Below are 17,726 nucleotides of genomic sequence, written 5' to 3' on the forward strand. Positions count from 1 at the left end.
GTGAGCCACACGCGCCGAAAACGCTGGAGAGAGAGAGAGAGAGAGAGAGAGAGAGAGAGAGAGAGAGAGAGAGAGAGAGAGAGAGAGAGAGAGAGAGAGAGAACGCAAGTGCTCTGCAAATGATGCTCTCAATACACAATCTGTATGACTACAAGACCCTAAGCATTCTATTTATAGAAGCTTAGGTTGAGGTAGGGCAAAAATGTGTAATTGGTGCAAAAAACATAAAAGCCCAAAAATGGCTAAAAAATGCGTACATCCAGCCAGGCTCAGAAAATGACCCGGCCGAACACTGCTAAAAGTGTCCGCCCATGCAATCTACATAATGTGCGATGGGTGGCCAACCCGGGACAATCACTAGCTGTACAAAATGGCGAAGCAACGGTGGTGTAACTCTAACAAGAGTAGCTTATGGACTCACTGAGCTTAATCGCTTCTTCCTCCAAGAGTCTGCAGCTCGCTTGGATGCAGCACGGGAGGAGGAGAAGCGGCTCCCACAGGGAGTTGTTTCCTTGCATAGGATGCAGGAGCAGCACCCAGACAGTCCCTAGTTGGAGGAGCAGTTGCAGCAAGCCCGCCAGGAGCTGGCCAGCATAGAGGAGCGGCGCGATGAGTTTGCTTTCCATAGACAGGCATCTCAGTGGACCCAGGTGGGCAACAGAGTGATTGGGGCCTTCTTTGAGATGGTGGAACCTCACCATGCGCACACCAATGTCAGCCAGTTGAGGAGACCCGATGGGTTGGTTGCTTCAAAGCCTGAGGATATGCGTGCAATTGCTACTGACTTGAGCCTCAGTTAGAGCATCAAGATGCATGCAGAGAGCATGTTTGGGCACAGATGCCCTGTCTTGTGATTGAGAAGATGCACCAGAGACTTGAGCTCCCCCTTCAGCTAGAGGAGCTCCATGAGGCCCTTAGAGCACTTCCCCGAGGTAGTTGTTCAGGGGAGGATGGTTTGACTCCCAGTTTTTTCTTGGAGTACTGGGACTTGCTTGGCTCATATCTATGTAGCACATTTCAGTACATCTTGCACACAATAGAGATGCCTGACAGCATGAGTGGGAGCTTGATCTACCTCATCCCCACGGAGGGAGGCTCCTTGAACGAGAGTCGACAGTGACGACCCATCACCATCCTCAACTCAGCCTACAAAATTCTAGCCAAGGCTCTAAGCTTGAGGATTCAACCACTTCTAGAGAGCATTATACATGGGACTCAGACAGGTTTTGTCAAGAAGCGCAGTATCCTTGACAACATCTTCACTTTCTGGGAGGCGTCCGCCCTCGTGCCCCTGGGAGGCAAGGATCTGGTGATTCTTCTTCTCAATTTTGAGAAGGCTTACAATAGAGTCGATTGGGACTCCTTAGAGGACACTCTACGCATGATGGGCTTCTCAGATGCTTGGATCAGAGATGTGTCAGCTCTCTACAGACGTGCACACAGTCAGGTGCTTTTGGCAAGAGGTAGAGGGGATCGTTTCATGCTCACCCACTCGATCAGACAGCGTTGCCTTCTTGCCCCCTTCCTCTTTTTGTTCTATGCTAAGGCGATGAGCAGATTCTTGGTTTCACAGCAGGTTGGTCTGCATGGCTTAGAGCTTCCTATTCAAGGAGACGAGCTACTGGATACTGAGTTTGTCGACGACTCGGCTCTTTACTTAGAAGGCGAGAAGGCCAACTTGCACACGTGTAAGCAAGCTCTAGAGGTGTTTTGCTATGCATCAGGCGCACTCATCAACCAGAGGAAGACAGTGGCTTTCTGGGTTGGCAATGCTCCTACGCCTGAGTGATCGCCAGGTAAGGGTTTTAATTGGATTCCCCTAGGGACTGCAGTTTGATACTTGGGTTATCAGGTTGGTCTAGACTTGTCTCCTGAGCAGCAGACCGCTCCCCTCCTCTGTCCATTAGGAGGAAGTTGCTACATTGGAGTTCGGCACGGCTCTCTTTTGAGGCGGAGTTGTAGTGGCCAACCAGGCGCTATTGGCCACTATGTGGTACATCACGTCTTGCTGGATTTCCACGAGCTCCTATATCCATAGTTACCGAGGAACACGTTCCCTAGGCTTTGGAACGCCGAAACGCCGTTCCCTCCCCCCCTACAAGGCCGGAACATCGCAGAACGTTTTGCCCGTTCCGGGTGACCACTTGATACCAGAACAGTCGGCCGGCCAGCTAGGAATGGCTCGGAACAGCCGACTCTCAAAATGGGGAGAAAGACAGTTTTTTGCAAATTTGTAGTGAACATTAGGTGTTTTTTAGAGTGTGCAAGGACTCAAAATGCACCCCCTCACACCCATTCCCTTCTCAAGCAAATCCGCATGCCCTCAAGGTCTAAGGCTTAAGCCTTAAGCTCTCTCGACTCTCGAGTTTCAAGCTCTCCCCCTCTCACTCTCTCAAGCTCTCTCCCTCTCTTGAGTCTCTCCCTCTCACTCTTAAGCTCTGTCCCTCTCTCTCTCTTTCTCTCTCTCTCCAGCTCTCTTCATCTCACTCCCTCTCGAGTCTCTCCCTCTCCTCTCGCATCATCCATGGCCTAGGGGTCTTCAAATCGAGTTTTTTGTGAGTATTAGAGTCAAAGGACTCTAATACTACTTATATTCAAATTTCAAACATGTAGAGCTAAAAATTGCATTATTTGGGTATTCTTAATGCCTCCCGTTCTGCGTCGTTCCCATTCCGGACCCCGAGCCGTTCCCCCGTTCCACGAGGGTCTCCGTCGCCGTTCCCATTCCGCGTTCTGAGTAACTCTGCATGTATCAGCTAGCTAGAGAGGCTGATCAAGAGTTTTCTTTGGTCGGGGCGTAACACTCAATTCGCCGAGGCCAAAGTAGCCTAGCAGGTCATCACCTTACCTTGTTCTCAGGGAGGGTTGGGGATCATTGACCCAACATAATAGAGCAGAGCCCTTCTTTGAAATTTTGTGGTCAAAGGACTGTTGCCAGGGGGGGAGCCCTGGAATGAGTTGTTGCTTCATCGACTTCGCGCTCGAGTGCCTCCTACAGGAGGCCCTTGGAGCCCTTCCATCAACTGGATTCAGAGAGATGCACAGAGCTAGTTTGAGCAGGAGATTAGAGGACAGATTTGCTTCGAGCTTGCTTAAATCCTGGGAGCAGTTGAGGAGTGGCCTAGAGCAACATCAGCCCACTTGCACAGAGAAGCGCTTGAGACAGCCCCTTGTTTGGAACCCCTCGGTCAACACGCAAAGAGGCCACCTGGTTGGCAGTAGGCCTCATGTGTCTTGGGGTCCCATGGTAGAGGTCCTGTCTATACTCTTGGTGATTGTCTACAGTTTTCAAGTCTGCCAGAGGAGACTCGAAGCGTCCAGCTACGAGGTATGCGAGGGGTGCAGAGCATGTGCCAGGACATTACAGAGGCCCTTCGAGCGGAGAGTCTCACCTCTCTAGAGTTGGCAGCTCCGAGATGGATGGGGGCCTTCACGCGACAGAAGGTCCTCATAACAGTTCGGGCCCGCTCGGAGTTAGTTCCACACTTGTTCTTTGAGGTTCAGGGAGAGGACCGCCTTCACCAAGTCCCTTCAGAGGCTCCATAGGTTGCAAAGTGTTGCTTTCAGAGGATACAAGTTTTGGGCATCAGGGGGAGCACCTGTGTCTTAGATCCTGACCCTGCAGTTCTTGAGACAGGTACTGGGCTTAGGAGAGTCGTCCTTTGGCACGAGTGCAGTGGGACCTTGGAGAGTGGTTCTAGAGAGATTCTTTCTCTTCAGTTGAGCACCCTTGGACCCCATTCTTCTAGTACACAATTCGATTGGGGCACAACATCCTAGCAGTCGGAGGGAGGCTCGTCCTACTATAGCACTTTATTGGCAGGATGAGGGTCTCACAGCTGAGCTCCTGACCGGCTTCTGGGAGCGGTTGTGGAACTCTATACAGCCGAGGAGAGTCACTCTTTTTGAAACCGGCCCGTAGGGCGGTAGACTTTGGCTTTCACCCGAAACTTTATTTTAACTTTATGACCAAAAGGAACTTCACGAATAAGCATGTGACTGGAATTCAACACTTCAAGACATTTCACAACTTGGTAGCTAGAGCGATATCAAGCAAACAGCAACACCCTGTTGGCCCCAAAGACTGGCGCCCCTTTCGGTATTTCTTTATTCTTATTAAACTTGAGAAAAACTTATGAACTTCTACAAGCTGTCCCACTTTTATCAGGCTGAAATTCCTCTACGCTAACCCGATTTCGGCAACATAACAATAGTAGAAGTCTCCACAGACAAAATCCCAAGTACACGGTGACTCTCCACGCACTTTAGAGCACTTTACAAAACCTGGCGAGAAATTACAGCACCCTGAATTCTCTGTTTTGCGCTCCGATTCGTGTGTCGGTCACTTCTGTGGATAGCCCTCAAGCTCTTGCACCTATAGGGTCACTTGCCCCTTGAATTAGACGAGATCCCTTACGGGAAATCTCTGTAAATTGTCCTGAACAAGCACCCAATGCTTTCCCGAGGCTTCCCTAGCAAATAAACGATCCGAACGCTTCCACCTAACCCTCAGCAAGTTGTCCAACCTGTCCATGGTTGTAATTGCAGGTTTTTGACCCAATTTCGCCAACATAACGGCGTAAATATCCCTGTAGGTCAAAAGTACACATCAAGGACACTTTCCCTTGCAGTATGGAAGCTTTCCAGTGAGCTGCAGGTCAATTTCAGCATGCTGTAATTTTCTGTTTTGCCACTGTAAGGTGCCTATTGCCCTGTACATGCATCCCAAGGCCTTTCCGAGGCTCCCCTGGCGATTCCCAACCTAAACCTGCAGAAAAACACAGCATGCTGTAATTCTCTGTTTTGAACCGTTTCGAGCGGAGCGAGCACACCTACACGTGTCTCAGGTGCTCCCACATGCAATGGGACAATTCCCCTGTAAATCAGACGAGTTTTCACACGAGAAAACTCTCCGCTTTCGCATTCCTTCGCGATGGAACTGTGCGTACCTGAAGTGGATTAGCAATTAGCTAATCGGGTTCTTGTACAGAAGGCTCTTGCCTTGGCAAACGCACATAAAACCACCAGAACTGTACATGGTCATCTGAGAAGCTCAGCTAGTGGGGCATTACCATATGTGCAAAGGGGAGAGAGAGATGCGCGAGAGCAAATCATCGCGCTACATAGAGCAAGGGAGAAGGCAAGCTTTTTATTAAAGCTGTGATCACTTGCACCCACTACTCACACACACACTGTAGCACTCTTATGAGTTGAAATCAGCCCCCTCTTGAAATGGGCGACCCCTCTTGCTGATGCTTCTAGCAAATGCATCTGGAGCCGCCATGAGTCCCTTATGCCACTTTTGAGTTAATTTCCTAGTACCCACCAACTTATAAGTGTCGTGAGGGGCCTAAATGACTTTGAACTAAGCCTAGACACCTTTTTACTGCTCGGATTCCAGTGCCGACTAGCCCGACCATCTCGTGGAGACCTGCCCTTCCTGATTGCAGGTGAAACTCTTGGCCGTCGTCCGTTTCACACTGGCCACGCAATGTTTGGCCATTTGTGACTTCAAAAAGAGGGTCCCAAAAATTAAGTAAAAATCATCAAAAAGAAACCAACAACTAAGGTTAGCAATTGCCACGTCCTCGTGACACTTTTTCAGTGGCTTGTTGCACATAGAGCCACAGTTGTTGGGAGCAGTGGCTTTTCAGCAGCCTGTGCAGCTTGTGGTCATCCATTGGAGAGTCAGCGACACTATCTGTGAGACTGTCCCATGGCACAACAGGTTTGGCTTCGGATTCTTCGATTGATGCCATCTATTTCCACAGCTAGACAATACACTTGGGGTGCTGCAGCCTCGTCCACTCTTACGGACCCTACGCTCCGGTTTGAGCTGGCTTCCACGAGCATGATGATCGTTATCCAAGGGTCGACCTTCACTTCAGCCTGCTACAGAGCTTACCCCCCCCCCAGGAGTGGTGCAGTGAGCGAGAGGTGTGTTGGGAGCTCATCTATGGCTTGACACTTTGGTTCACCTGGTGGGCCCGCTGCTTTCGCATCTTCGAGGCTCGCCCTGTTCCACCGACATAGACTGTTCGAGATTTTTGGTTGAAGTTGATCCACACTCTCAGGGCCAGTTCGAGAGACTCCAGGAGCGCAGAGCGGCATACTTGCGACTCTGGCGCCCAGGGCCTTTCTTCTCCATGATCCAGGGTGCACCCAGATGGCACTACCCCCCACCCATGTGGCTCTTTCCTCCTCCCATTTCTTGATTTAGCCATAGTTACCAGGTAACGGACCTTAGAGGGCCTCGAACGCTGAACGGCGTTTCGATAGGCCGTAGCAGCAGGGAACGGCCCGGAACGTCTGGACGTTTCAGCAGACATTGACTCACGGGAACGGCAGGATCGGAACGCCCCTAAAAGAATGGAACGGAACGGTCATAACGGCCAGCCAATGAACAGATTCCAACGGCCAGCCAACAGACAAAAACGGGCAGATTTTGGGATTCTTCTTTCTGGCAGCCTTTATAAATCCCCCCCCCCCCCTCCACTCCTTTTATTCAAAAGTGCAACAAGCTCTCAAGCTCTCTCTCTCTCCCTTGAGGCTTGCTCTACCCTCGGGCCTCAAGCTCTCAAGCTGTCTCCCTTGGGCTTGCCCTCGAGGAGTCAAGCCTATCTCTCAACTTTCAAGCCCTCTCTCTCAAACTCTCTCTCTCAATTTTCAAACCCTCTTCTTCTCCAATTATCCATGGCCTCTTCTTCTCATTCAACCCCCTCCGTTCAAGCGAGCAACACTCAAAAGGCAAAGGAATGGTAGTGGTGAGATGAAGTGACCTCAAAGGGCACCTTGTCGGCGGCAGGAGGTTCTCGTCATGGGCATGCAAGTTATGCTCTTACACGCGGAAAGGGGGTCATGACAAAGTGAGGGCACACTTTCTTTGAGTGCCCGGACATGAGGTGAAATTTTGCACCAACGTAAGCGTCCAGAAGAGGAAGGAGCTTGAGGAAAAGGATCGACAATTCAATCATAAATCCAAGCCTGCATGCAAATGTATCGACCCGAAGACCCTCATTTTCCCTTCTTCTTTTCTACCTGGTGTGGGTGCCGATGGATCTTCATCGGACCGGATTCGTCGCCAAAGGACCCTTGCCACCTCTTGGGACCCAAAGAAGAAGGAAGAGGTGGATGCCGCCGTGGCCCAATTCTTCTATCACGACCATATCCCATTGGTCGCGGCGAGGAATGTCTTATCGATCTCTTCTCTCATTTCTTCCGTTATCGTCGTTTTCGCCTTTTTGATACTAACCTCTTTTATGTGTGATTGAAATAGGTCGGAGTATTGGAAAGTCATGGTGCAACGGATAGGAGAGTATGGCACCGGCTATGTGCCGCCATCTTTGGAGGCTCTCCGAAACACTTAACTCGATTGAGAGAAGGCGATCATGGAGAAGGCAACACTCAATATTCAACGGCTTCGGGCAAAACATGGCGTTTCCCTCATTGCCGACGGGTGGAGCGATACAAAGAAGAGATCTATCCATGGACTCGTCGCATACTCGAGTGGAGAGATATACTTTGTGTACTCTCATTATGCCACCGAGAGTGGCAAGTCCACCGATGTCCTCTCTGCAGAGTGGACAGCGGCCATAGAAACAATCGGTGAGCAACACGTGGTGGCCTTTGTCACAGATAGGGAGGCATCAAACAAGGCAGCAGCAGCTATTGTAGAGGGCCACTATCTGCATGTGATAGTGTGCTTTTGCATGGCACACTGTTTGAACAACCTTCTAAAAGACATCGGCAAGCTACACTGGATCGCTCCGGTCATGGCTGATGCAATAAAGATTATTACTTTCATCAACAATCACAACTTGGTTCAGAGCGAGTACCTCAAGAGGTCGGGCGGCAAAGTGCTTCTAAAGTATTCAAACACCCGCTTCGCATTCAACTTTCTTCTTGTGCGCAAGCTGTCTGAATGTCAAAATGCGGTCCTTCAACAGTGATGGGTTCACAAACTCCCCATATGCAAAGACAGTTGCAAGGATTTTGTGCAAGGATAAGGCAGAGTATCTTAAGATGCTCTTAAGTTCTGGAAGGAGCTCAAGAGTCTAGACACACAAGTAAAATCAGTGGTTCATTTGCTTCGAGTTCTGGATAGCATGGACCCTTGCATTGGCAAGGTTTATGAGGCAATGGACTGCATGATCGAGCAGCTTGCACAGCTTGAGCCGAGAGCAGAGCGATATGAGGAGATCCATGCGCTTTGCAACTCGAGGTGGAATTCATATGCCTCTCCTTTACACGAGGCAGCGTACATGGTGGATCCAGAGTTCCAAGGTGCAGGAAAAGAGACAGATAGAGAAGTCATGAACCAATTTACAGAGATCTTAAACAAGATGGTTCTAAACAGAGATGGGCGACGCATTGTCAGAGATCAGATGAGACAGTACAGTGCGATGGGGGAGTCATTTGGCAGTCCAGATGCTCAGATTGATCGTAAGAAGATAGGTTCAATGCTATGGTGGGAGGACTATGGCTATGAGGGCCCTAAGCTTTGGAGATTGGCGATCCGTATTCTCAACCAATCAGTTAGTATCTCATTCTTGGAGCAATTGTGGAGTATCTTTAGCCACATTGCTTCCAAGAAGAGGAATCGGCTTGGAGTGGAGAAAGCAAATGATCTTGTCATTGTCAGCGCAAATTTGAAAATCCTTTGCAAGCATACAGGTAAACAGACAGATCCTTTTACACAGTGGGAGATGGAGCAAGAGGCTCCTCAGGCAGATGGAGATGAAGAGCCACCATACCAGGTACTTCATCCACGGCTAAGGTCGAGCCGAGTCTAGAGCTCGATAATGAGGAATAGAAGGATGTGCATGATGTACAGCCAGCTACTACGAATTGGGAGGCTTCTCAGGCTAGTGGCTCTTGAGTCTTGAGTCTTGAGACTCTAGAGTGCGACATTAGTACATCCATTATCTTACCTTTTTGTATGGCTTCTTGCCCTCTTTGTAGCATCTTTATAGTATTTATCACCTTTAGTCTTTTGGTATTCTGGTCACTAGTTTGGCTCCCTTGTAGTCTCATTATGGTATATGTCACCTTTGGTTTTTTTGTAGCGCCTTGGCGGGCCTTGTTAGCCAAAATTAAGCGAAAAGTGTTATCTCTGACTGCTACTCTTGCAATTATTTGAGAGCTCTAATATGTAATTGTATGTGTTAGTGTATGGCCATTGTGTTTGTTCAATGTTGTATATGTACCATCATCCATGGCCGCGGCGCCGCACACCTCAATCAAGCCATAATAAGGTTGAATGGTCTTCGAATCGTGTTTTTTGAGGATATTAGAGTCAAAGGACTCTAGTACTACTTGTATTCAAACACATAACGCCAAAAATAGCATTATTTGGGTGTTTTTTAAGCCTCCCATTCCGCGCGGTTTCCATTCCACCGTTGTGCAAGGAGGCCCGTCGCCGTCGCCGTTCCCGTTCCGCGTTCCGGGTAACTATGGATTTAGCAGTCTCCCCTTGCTGATGATTTGGACCTCTTGTGCAAAGGTGGTTGTAGCCCCATGGGCAGTTTTATCAACTAATGGAAGGATCTTTTTCTTGGAAAATAAAATAAAATAAAATTAAGCCTAGGTTCTCAAAGCACATACCTGTCAGCGCGAAAATGTGACAATGAATCCTTGCTTATTGTTGCAGAAAAAACTAGGATGTAAGGAATCTTGGGCATGCTTTGGCAGCACAATATGAGATGGGGGAAACCCTGCGTGAATAGGTTGAGTTCACGTGGAAGGAGTTACTACTGTTTGCTGAAAAGAAGGATTCTTGTTGTTTTGATACGTATTGAATCTAATGTTCATGACACGTGTAAATATACAGCAGCTGTTGTTGAACAATTGCTTTCATCAGCTTGTCACTTAAATTGTGGGTCCTTGGCTTTTTTCCAAAAAGTTCCACATGTAAGCATCTGCATATGAGCACATATCCAGCAGTGAGCAAGAGTCACAATACAGAGAGATGCGGGGGTCATTTGGCAGTCCAGATGCTCAAATTGATCGCAAGAAGATAGGTTCAATGCTATGGTGGGAGGACTATGGCTATGACGGCCTCTGAGCTTCAGAGATTGGCGATCCGTATTCTCAATCAATCAGTTAGTATCTCATGCTTGGAACAATTGTGGAGTATCTTTAGCCACATTGCTTCCAAGAAGAGAAATCGGCTTGGCGTGGAGAAGGCAAATGATCTTGTCTTTGTCAGCACAAATTTGAAAATGCTTTGCAAGAGTACAGGTAAACAGACAAATCCTTTTACATAGTAGGAGATGGAGCAAGAGGCTCCTCAGGCAGATGGAGATGGAGAGCCACCGATACCTGGTACTTCATCCATGGCTGAGGTCAGGCCGAGTCTAGAGCTCGATAATGAAGAATAGAAGGATGTGCATGATGTACAGCCAGCTACTACGAATTGGGAGGCTTCTCAAGCTAGTGGCTCTTGATTCTTGAGTCTTGAGACTCAAGAGTTGCGACTTTAGTACTTCCATTATCCCACCTTTTTGTTTGGCTTCTTGCCCTCTTCGTAGCATCTTTATAGTATTTATCACCTTTAGTCTTTTGGTATTGTGGTCACTAGTTTGGTCCCCCTTTTAGTCTCATTATGGTATATGTCACCTTTGGTTTTTTCTGTAGCGCCTTGGCGGGCCTTGTTAGCCAAAATTAAGCGAAAAGTGTTATCTTTGACTTTACTCTTGCAATTATTTGAGAGCTCTAATATGTAATTACATGTGTTATTATGTATGGGCATTGTGTTTGTTCAATGTTATGTATGTACCATCATCCATGGCCACGGCGCCGCACATCCCATTCAAAGCATAATAAGGTTGAATGGTCTTCGAATCGTGTTTTTTGTGGGTATTAGAGTCAAAGGACTCTAGTACTACTTGTATTCAAACACATAACGCTAAAAATAGCATTATTTGGGTGTTTTTTAAGCCTCCCGTTCCGCGCAGTTCCCGTTCCCTTGTTCCGTAGGGAGGCCCGTCGCCGTTCCCGTTCCGCGTTCCGGGTAACTATGGATTTAGCCTCCATTGTACATATTTTGTTTTTCAGCGTTCCGGGTAACTATGGATTTAGCCTCCATTGTACATATTTTGTTTTTCAGCGTTCCGGGTAACTATGGATTTAGCCTCCATTGTACATATTTTGTTTTTCAGCGTTCCGGGTAACTATGGATTTAGCCTCCATTGTACATATTTTGTTTTTCATTGGGAGAGTCCCCCCTTGCTGATGATTTGGACCTCTTGTGCAGAGGTGGTTGTAGCCCCATGGGCAGTTTTATCAACTAATGGAAGGATCTTTTTCTTGGAAAATAAAATAAAATAAAATTAAGCCTAGGTTCTCAAAGCACATACCTGCCAGCGCGAAAATGTGACAATGAATCCTTGCTTATGTTGCAAAAAAAACTGGGATGTAACAAATCTTGGGCATGCTTTGGCACCACAATATGAGATGGGGAAACCCTGCGTGAATAGGTTGAGTTCATGTGCGAGCAGTTACTACTGTTTGCTGAAAAGAAGGATTCTTGTTGTTTTGATACACAATGAATCTAATGTTCATGACACGTGTAAATATAACACCGCTGTTGTTGAACAATTGCTTTCATCAGCTTGTCACTTAAATTGTGGGTCCTTGGCTTTTTTCCAAACAGTTCCACATGTAAGCATCTGCATATGAGCACACATCCAGCAGTGAGCAAGAGTCACACTGCCATATTGTGAGCAGGCAACCCTTCAACCTCCAAATTGCCCCACTTTTGGCAAGAATGAAGTAAAACAAACCATGCCATTGGACAATCTGAAGATGGCATTTTCTTGAGCAGAGAAAAAGCCTTGTCAATATACCCTGTTCTGCCAAGAAGACCCACAATGCAAGTGTGGTGCTGTAAAGTGGGTATAATGCCATATCTTGAGCTCAATGCTTCAAAATACAATTGACCCGTCTCAGCTGCTCCTATACTGCTACACGCTTTTAGAATGCAAGAAAATGTAACTGCATCAGGAGACAGTCCCTCATCTTGCATTTCCTCAAAACAATTGAGTGCTTCTTCTCCATGCCCTTGTTCTGAATAACCTGCAATCAAAGCAGTCCAAGAGATCAAATCCCGCACAGGAAGCATGTAGAACACTTCTCGTGCTTTTGTTAGTGCGCCACATTTAGCATACATATCCACTAACGCACTGCCAAGCTTAGTCTTTCTGAATAGCCCCTCTCTAACAATTTCTGTATGGATTTCTTCACCCTTCTCAACCGCACTTATGTTGCCACATGCTTTTAATGCACAAGCATAGGTTATTGCATCAGGAGAAACTCGATCATGTTTCATCTTATCAAAACAATCCAATGCACGCTCACCAAGCCCTTGTTGACAGTATCCTGTGATTAATGCATTCCATGACACAACATTCCGGCAAGAGAGCTCATCGAAAACATGCCGTGCCTTAGCAATTGCACCGTTTTTTGCATACATGTCCACCAAAGCATTCCCAAGTATACTGTCATTTTTCAAAAGGCCCTTCCTAGCAATCTCATAATGTATCTCTTTGCCAATTTTAGCTGCTCCTGAGCTTGCACATGCTTTCAATACACATGCAAACACCATAGGGTCAGGAGATATTCCCTCATGCTTCATCCGTTCGAAGCTTTGGAGTGCTTCCTCATAATGCCCTTGTTCATTATATCCACCAATGAGAACAGTCCAAGATACTAAATTTTGACATGGGAGATCATTAAAAACATTCTGACCCTTCCCTAAAGCCCCACACTTTGTATACATGTCCACCAATGCGCCTCCAAGTACACTAACTTTTTCAAGAAACGCCTCTCGAATGATTAGAGCATGGACTTTCTCCCCTTCCTGGACTGCGCGTGCACTACCGCAGGCTTTCAAGATGGATGCTAAAGTGACACCATCCGGAAAGGGCCCCTCCTCTTTCATCTGGTCAAAAAGACTGAGTGCTTCCTCACCCTGTCCTAATTGAGCATACCCTGCGATCAATGCCGTCCAGGAGACGACGGTCTTGACTGGAAGCTTGTCGAACACATCTTTCGCCTGTGTGAGTGCACCACATTTAGCATACATATGAACCAGGGTGTTGCCAATGAAAATGTTGTTCTTGAGCAACCCTTTTTCGTGGAGATGGTAATGCAGCTTACTGCCTCTGCGCAGGTCTTTCTGTAGAGCGCAAGCCTTGAGCTGAACCACGAAGGCCATTTCATCTTGCTGGTTGCTTCCATCCACCTGCAGCAAGTGAGCGCTGCCCTTATCCCTAGCTGTTGGCGTTGCCTCTTCCAAGCAGTGCCGGCTGCAATCTGCACGTTGCACTCTTCGTGTTAGCTCTTCTTGCACCCATGCTGGTCTTTTACTGGCCATGAAAGGCAGGTAGGTCAGTGGGAGGTACCAGCTAAAAAAAATGGGAATCTCGCGAGATGCGTCGAGTGGGTAAAGTCGAGGTGGGTATCACGATGCAGCAGGCAGAGCAGGTAGGTGCGGGCGAGGCGATGCGCAAAGCAGGTAGCTGCGTGTAGAGGCAGGGTGGCGTGTAGAGAGAGGGCGACGTGCACACATAGCCATTGATGTAATTACTTCGTGGTGAATGCAAATTGGCGAGCCTGGTGGAGTGGTTACGGGGGCAGTTGACAGATTCAATTCTACAGTTGTGATGAGGGTTCGAATCTATGTCACCCTTTCGTAAGGGAAGTAAACCTTGAGATGAAAGAAAGGGAATCTCAGCCAATTACTGGATAAACTTGCGAAGCTGCCATATCGTGGAGAGGCTTTTGTGTAGAAGCTGTAAGAATGCTCAGTTGGGAAATGCCCCTTCAATTTGAAAATTTGAAGCCAAAAGAACTCTCTATATTTTTAGAAAGAAAATGGTAACCTCCTCTTTAAAAAAAATATCCCCCCCCCCCCCCCCCCCAAAGTACTCTCTCTCTCTCTCTCTCTCTCTCTCTCTCTTGTAGTTAGGGCTCAAGTCGGACGACCTTCACATGCTAAGCCAAAGGATTGGTTCTCTGTCTCTCTCTCTCTTGTGCACGCGAGGCTGTGGGTTGTCATCGCCTTCAAGTGGCGCCGCTTTCGACGTCACCTCGTGCGAGCTTGGGAGCGTCCCTATGACGTCGTCCTGTACCTCTTCAAAAGGCCACGTAAGTGAAATTTTGTATGAGGTACTATAATTATAATAATACTACCTTTTGTGTGGTAAATTAATTTTTTTAAGGAGTGGGCCGTCGTGTGAGTAGGCCACACAAAAGGTAGTATTATTATAGTAATATGCTCAGCAAAATCTATATGTATATCTATATTCTGATCAAGTCATTCTCACAACCCATGAATATGCATGCTAAGCCATGAAGTCTGATAACCACATTGCAAACCTTCTCCAAAACTTTAATTACTTAAAACAAAGTGTGTTCAGGCGGCCCAATTGCTCGTCGCAGACATCTGCTCAATGTTGGTTAGATTTCGCACCTAAAATGGTGGTTAACGCGGTGCACATATGACATCGAACCCAGCTCCAGCTCGCTCGGGTTGTTGTGCTCTACCACTCCACCTACATGCACCCACCTGTCTTCGATCGACGAGCAGCAGATCATAACCCTAAACGAGATGCTGGCCCCCCAAAAACCACCGTGATTGGTTGTGCCTGTCACCTGCACCTACACGAGGGCATGCACCCCCGATACTTAAATTTGCCCATCTGCTCGTCCCACGGTGCTGATGACGCTACTGGTTGTTGAAGACGTAAAACGCTATAGCATGTTGTTGCTTTCATCACTAATGTTTATATTGACGACACAGTAAAGCTAATGTAAAATAAAAGAATCTCTTCTAGATTCCATGTCTGTACGCTTTTTCCAAAATGGATACAACCTACTATATTCTATAATAAATTTATATATATTTTTTATATTAAAAAGTGATAAAATTATGAGGCCTTAACACTATTCACGCCTAAGCCGTGGCTTTAATTTGAGAAAAGGCATTGACGTGGCTTTTCACAAATCGACAACTGAAGCTTCATCTTCTTCGCGTTCCCTCCATTAGCTACCCTGCACTTGCTCTGGACTCTGTCTTGCAATGATTGCACCACTAGTTCTTGCAACGCCAATCCTACTTCCCTAGTCGTTCTATGGGAAGCTTCTTACGCACCGTTGGGTAAGATGTCCGATTAGCTTCTAGCCAAGAAAGCCCAAGATTGCAGTTTGTGTGCCTCGAAAAGCAGCTTGCACTTTGGTCATCTTCGGATAGCAAGCATTAAGTGTATAGAGCTCAACACCTTGTGTGTGTGTGTGTGTGTGTGTGTGTGAGAGAGAGAGAGAGAGAGAGAATTATCAAACATGGGATTTGTTGGGTTGATCACAAAAGAAGAACAAAAATCTGCCCACCTAGCTGGTCTTGATTACCATGAACGCATGCAAGGAGAATTGTGTGTGCATCGACAGAGTTAAGCTCCATATGGAAAACTTTATTTAGCACGCAGTACTCATCAACGATGTTTTCTTCATGGACCATTTTCATTCAGTTCAGTCATGGTGGATCATAGCCGTCTAACCATCTCTCTCTCTCTCTCTCTCTCTCTCTCTCTCTCTCTCTCTCTCTCTCTCTCTCTCACACACAGGCACAGGTCCAATTGGCTATGGTGGATGCCATTGTACCATTCATGATGAGAGCATGATTAAAGTAAGTAGAGAAACTAACTATACACTACTTACTCAATGCAAAGATAGCATAAACTTGCACAGAACACTGTAATTTTTTTGTTTTCTTTTAGTTATACACAAGCTCACTTTATAGCCTTGAGCTAAGTATCTTTGCACACACAGGTTATGATGTCACAAGGATTGCAAAGTAGACACACATTAGGATTTGTCACATGTCTTATCACATGTCATATGTTGATTAGGAATCCACATATAAGAGGGCTTACACAAATTAGGTGCTACAAAACTTGCACCCTAACTGTTAAGAAATAGGACGTAGCTAAATAGATATTTGAGTAGCTTACTTAATGGAGAGAGACAAATTTTCACACACGAGAGATTATAGAGTAGAGAGAGAGAGAGAGAGAGAGAGAGAGAGCACGATATACGTGGTTCACCCAATCTGAGCTACATCCACAGGAAAGCAGCCACTCAATGGCTTTAGTACTTCAAACAAGAAGTAGGTTATAAATGGATTATACTCTTAATAGAGCTCCCGCCTTGCTTCACTCTCACCACCACACACCCACCTGGTTGCATCACCTTCACACTCCAAAATGTGTGTAGAAAAGGCCTCCTTTTATAGGCCAAAATAGATGCCCTCTCTCATGAGAAGCAGTCGTGTGTAGCCGCCCTTGTGTAGACAAGTCCGAGTTGAATTCTCCCATGCGCCCATGTGTGGTTGCCTTTGGGAAGACAAGTCCGATTTCAAATTAACCACCAGCCATTGAATTTGGCCATTGGCCATTGACTTCTGGCCACCGGCCAACCGACCAACCAACCAACTGTTTTTGGACCACTTTTTGACCGCCGTCTGGCCATAATATTCTGACGAAAAGGAATATTCAACGTGAAAATTGTGGTTTCTGGCGAGTGATTTTTCTTTACCCACGATGGATTCTCCTCATAATCGGGGCTTTATAAATGTGCATTTTTAACATAGAAAATTACAATGAGTAAATCAGGCTCCATACTTAACAATCTCCCATTTGGAGACTGATCTCCAAACCAAACCTATGACTGCTTTCCATCCTGGCTTCTTATCCTTAAATGCCTATTAAAGATGAGATAAAACTCAACTTCTCCTTGTTGACCACCTTTGTAAACATGTCTGCAGGATTTTCACTTGTGTACACCTTTCCTAGCTTTAGTTGTCCCTCTTCCAAAAGAGTGCGTATGAAGTGATATCTCACCTCAATGTGCTTTGTTCTTGAATGAAAAGGCTGACTTCTTCGCAAGATGGATAGCGCTTTGGCTATCATTGTACAAGACACAATTGTCTTGCTTGTATCCAAGCTCTTCTAAGAATCTGTGAAGCCACAGAATCTCTTTGCTTGCCTCCATCATTGCTACATATTTTGCTTCCGTGGTAGAAAGTGAAACCACTTTCTGCAGCTTTAAAGCCCAACTTATTCTTGTGCCTCCAACTGTGACAACGTAGTTAGTAGTGCTCCTTCGAGTGTCTTTGTCATTTGCAATATCTGCATCAGCATACCCTTGCAAGAAAATGTCAGTGCCTCCAAAATACAAAGCATTTGTTGTTGTCCTTTTTAGATACCTAAGTATCCACTTCACAGCTTGCCAGGGCTCTTTACCTGGGTTGTCCATGAACCTACTCACAACTCCCACTGTATGTGTAATATTTGGCATTGTCCACACCGTAGCATACATTAGAGAACCTACTGTTGTAGCATATGAAACTCTAGACATATAGGCTATCTCCTCTTGTGTCTTCATCCAGACAAACTCTAGACATATAGTTTAAAGTGACCAGCCAAAGGTGTAGAAACCGATTTTGCATCTTGCATTGCAAACCTTTCTAGTATCTTCTTGATGTGATCCTCTTGAGATAGCTTTATTGTATTCTTCGTCCTATTCCTTGATATATTCATACCAATTATCCTCTTTGCAGCACCTAAATCTTTCATTGAAAAGAATTTGATATCTTCTCTTTTAGGTCTTTGATGTCCTGCATGTTAGCACTCGCAATCAGCATGTCATCAACATACAACATTAGGATG

The 17,726-nt window shown here is 46.5% G+C and overlaps 1 protein-coding gene across 1 annotated transcript in view; it reads right to left on the bottom strand.

The window, feature by feature from the left end:
- The window catches only part of LOC147441075 (pentatricopeptide repeat-containing protein At2g13600-like), a 60,980-nt gene extending 47,342 nt beyond the window's left edge, over nt 1-13,638 (bottom strand). The window contains exon 1 of the mRNA XM_086482813.1: nt 11,358-13,638. Within this exon, the coding sequence (XP_086338939.1) occupies nt 11,705-13,375 (1,671 nt within the window). The 5' untranslated portion in view covers nt 13,376-13,638 and the 3' untranslated portion in view covers nt 11,358-11,704. The remainder of the gene's footprint in view (nt 1-11,357) is intronic.
- Between the last annotated feature and the right edge of the window lie 4,088 nt (nt 13,639-17,726).

Source organism: Adiantum capillus-veneris, chromosome 15 (assembly GCF_014529385.1).
Source record: "Adiantum capillus-veneris isolate H3 chromosome 15, ASM1452938v2, whole genome shotgun sequence".
Classification (NCBI taxonomy): Eukaryota; Viridiplantae; Streptophyta; class Polypodiopsida; order Polypodiales; family Pteridaceae; genus Adiantum; species Adiantum capillus-veneris.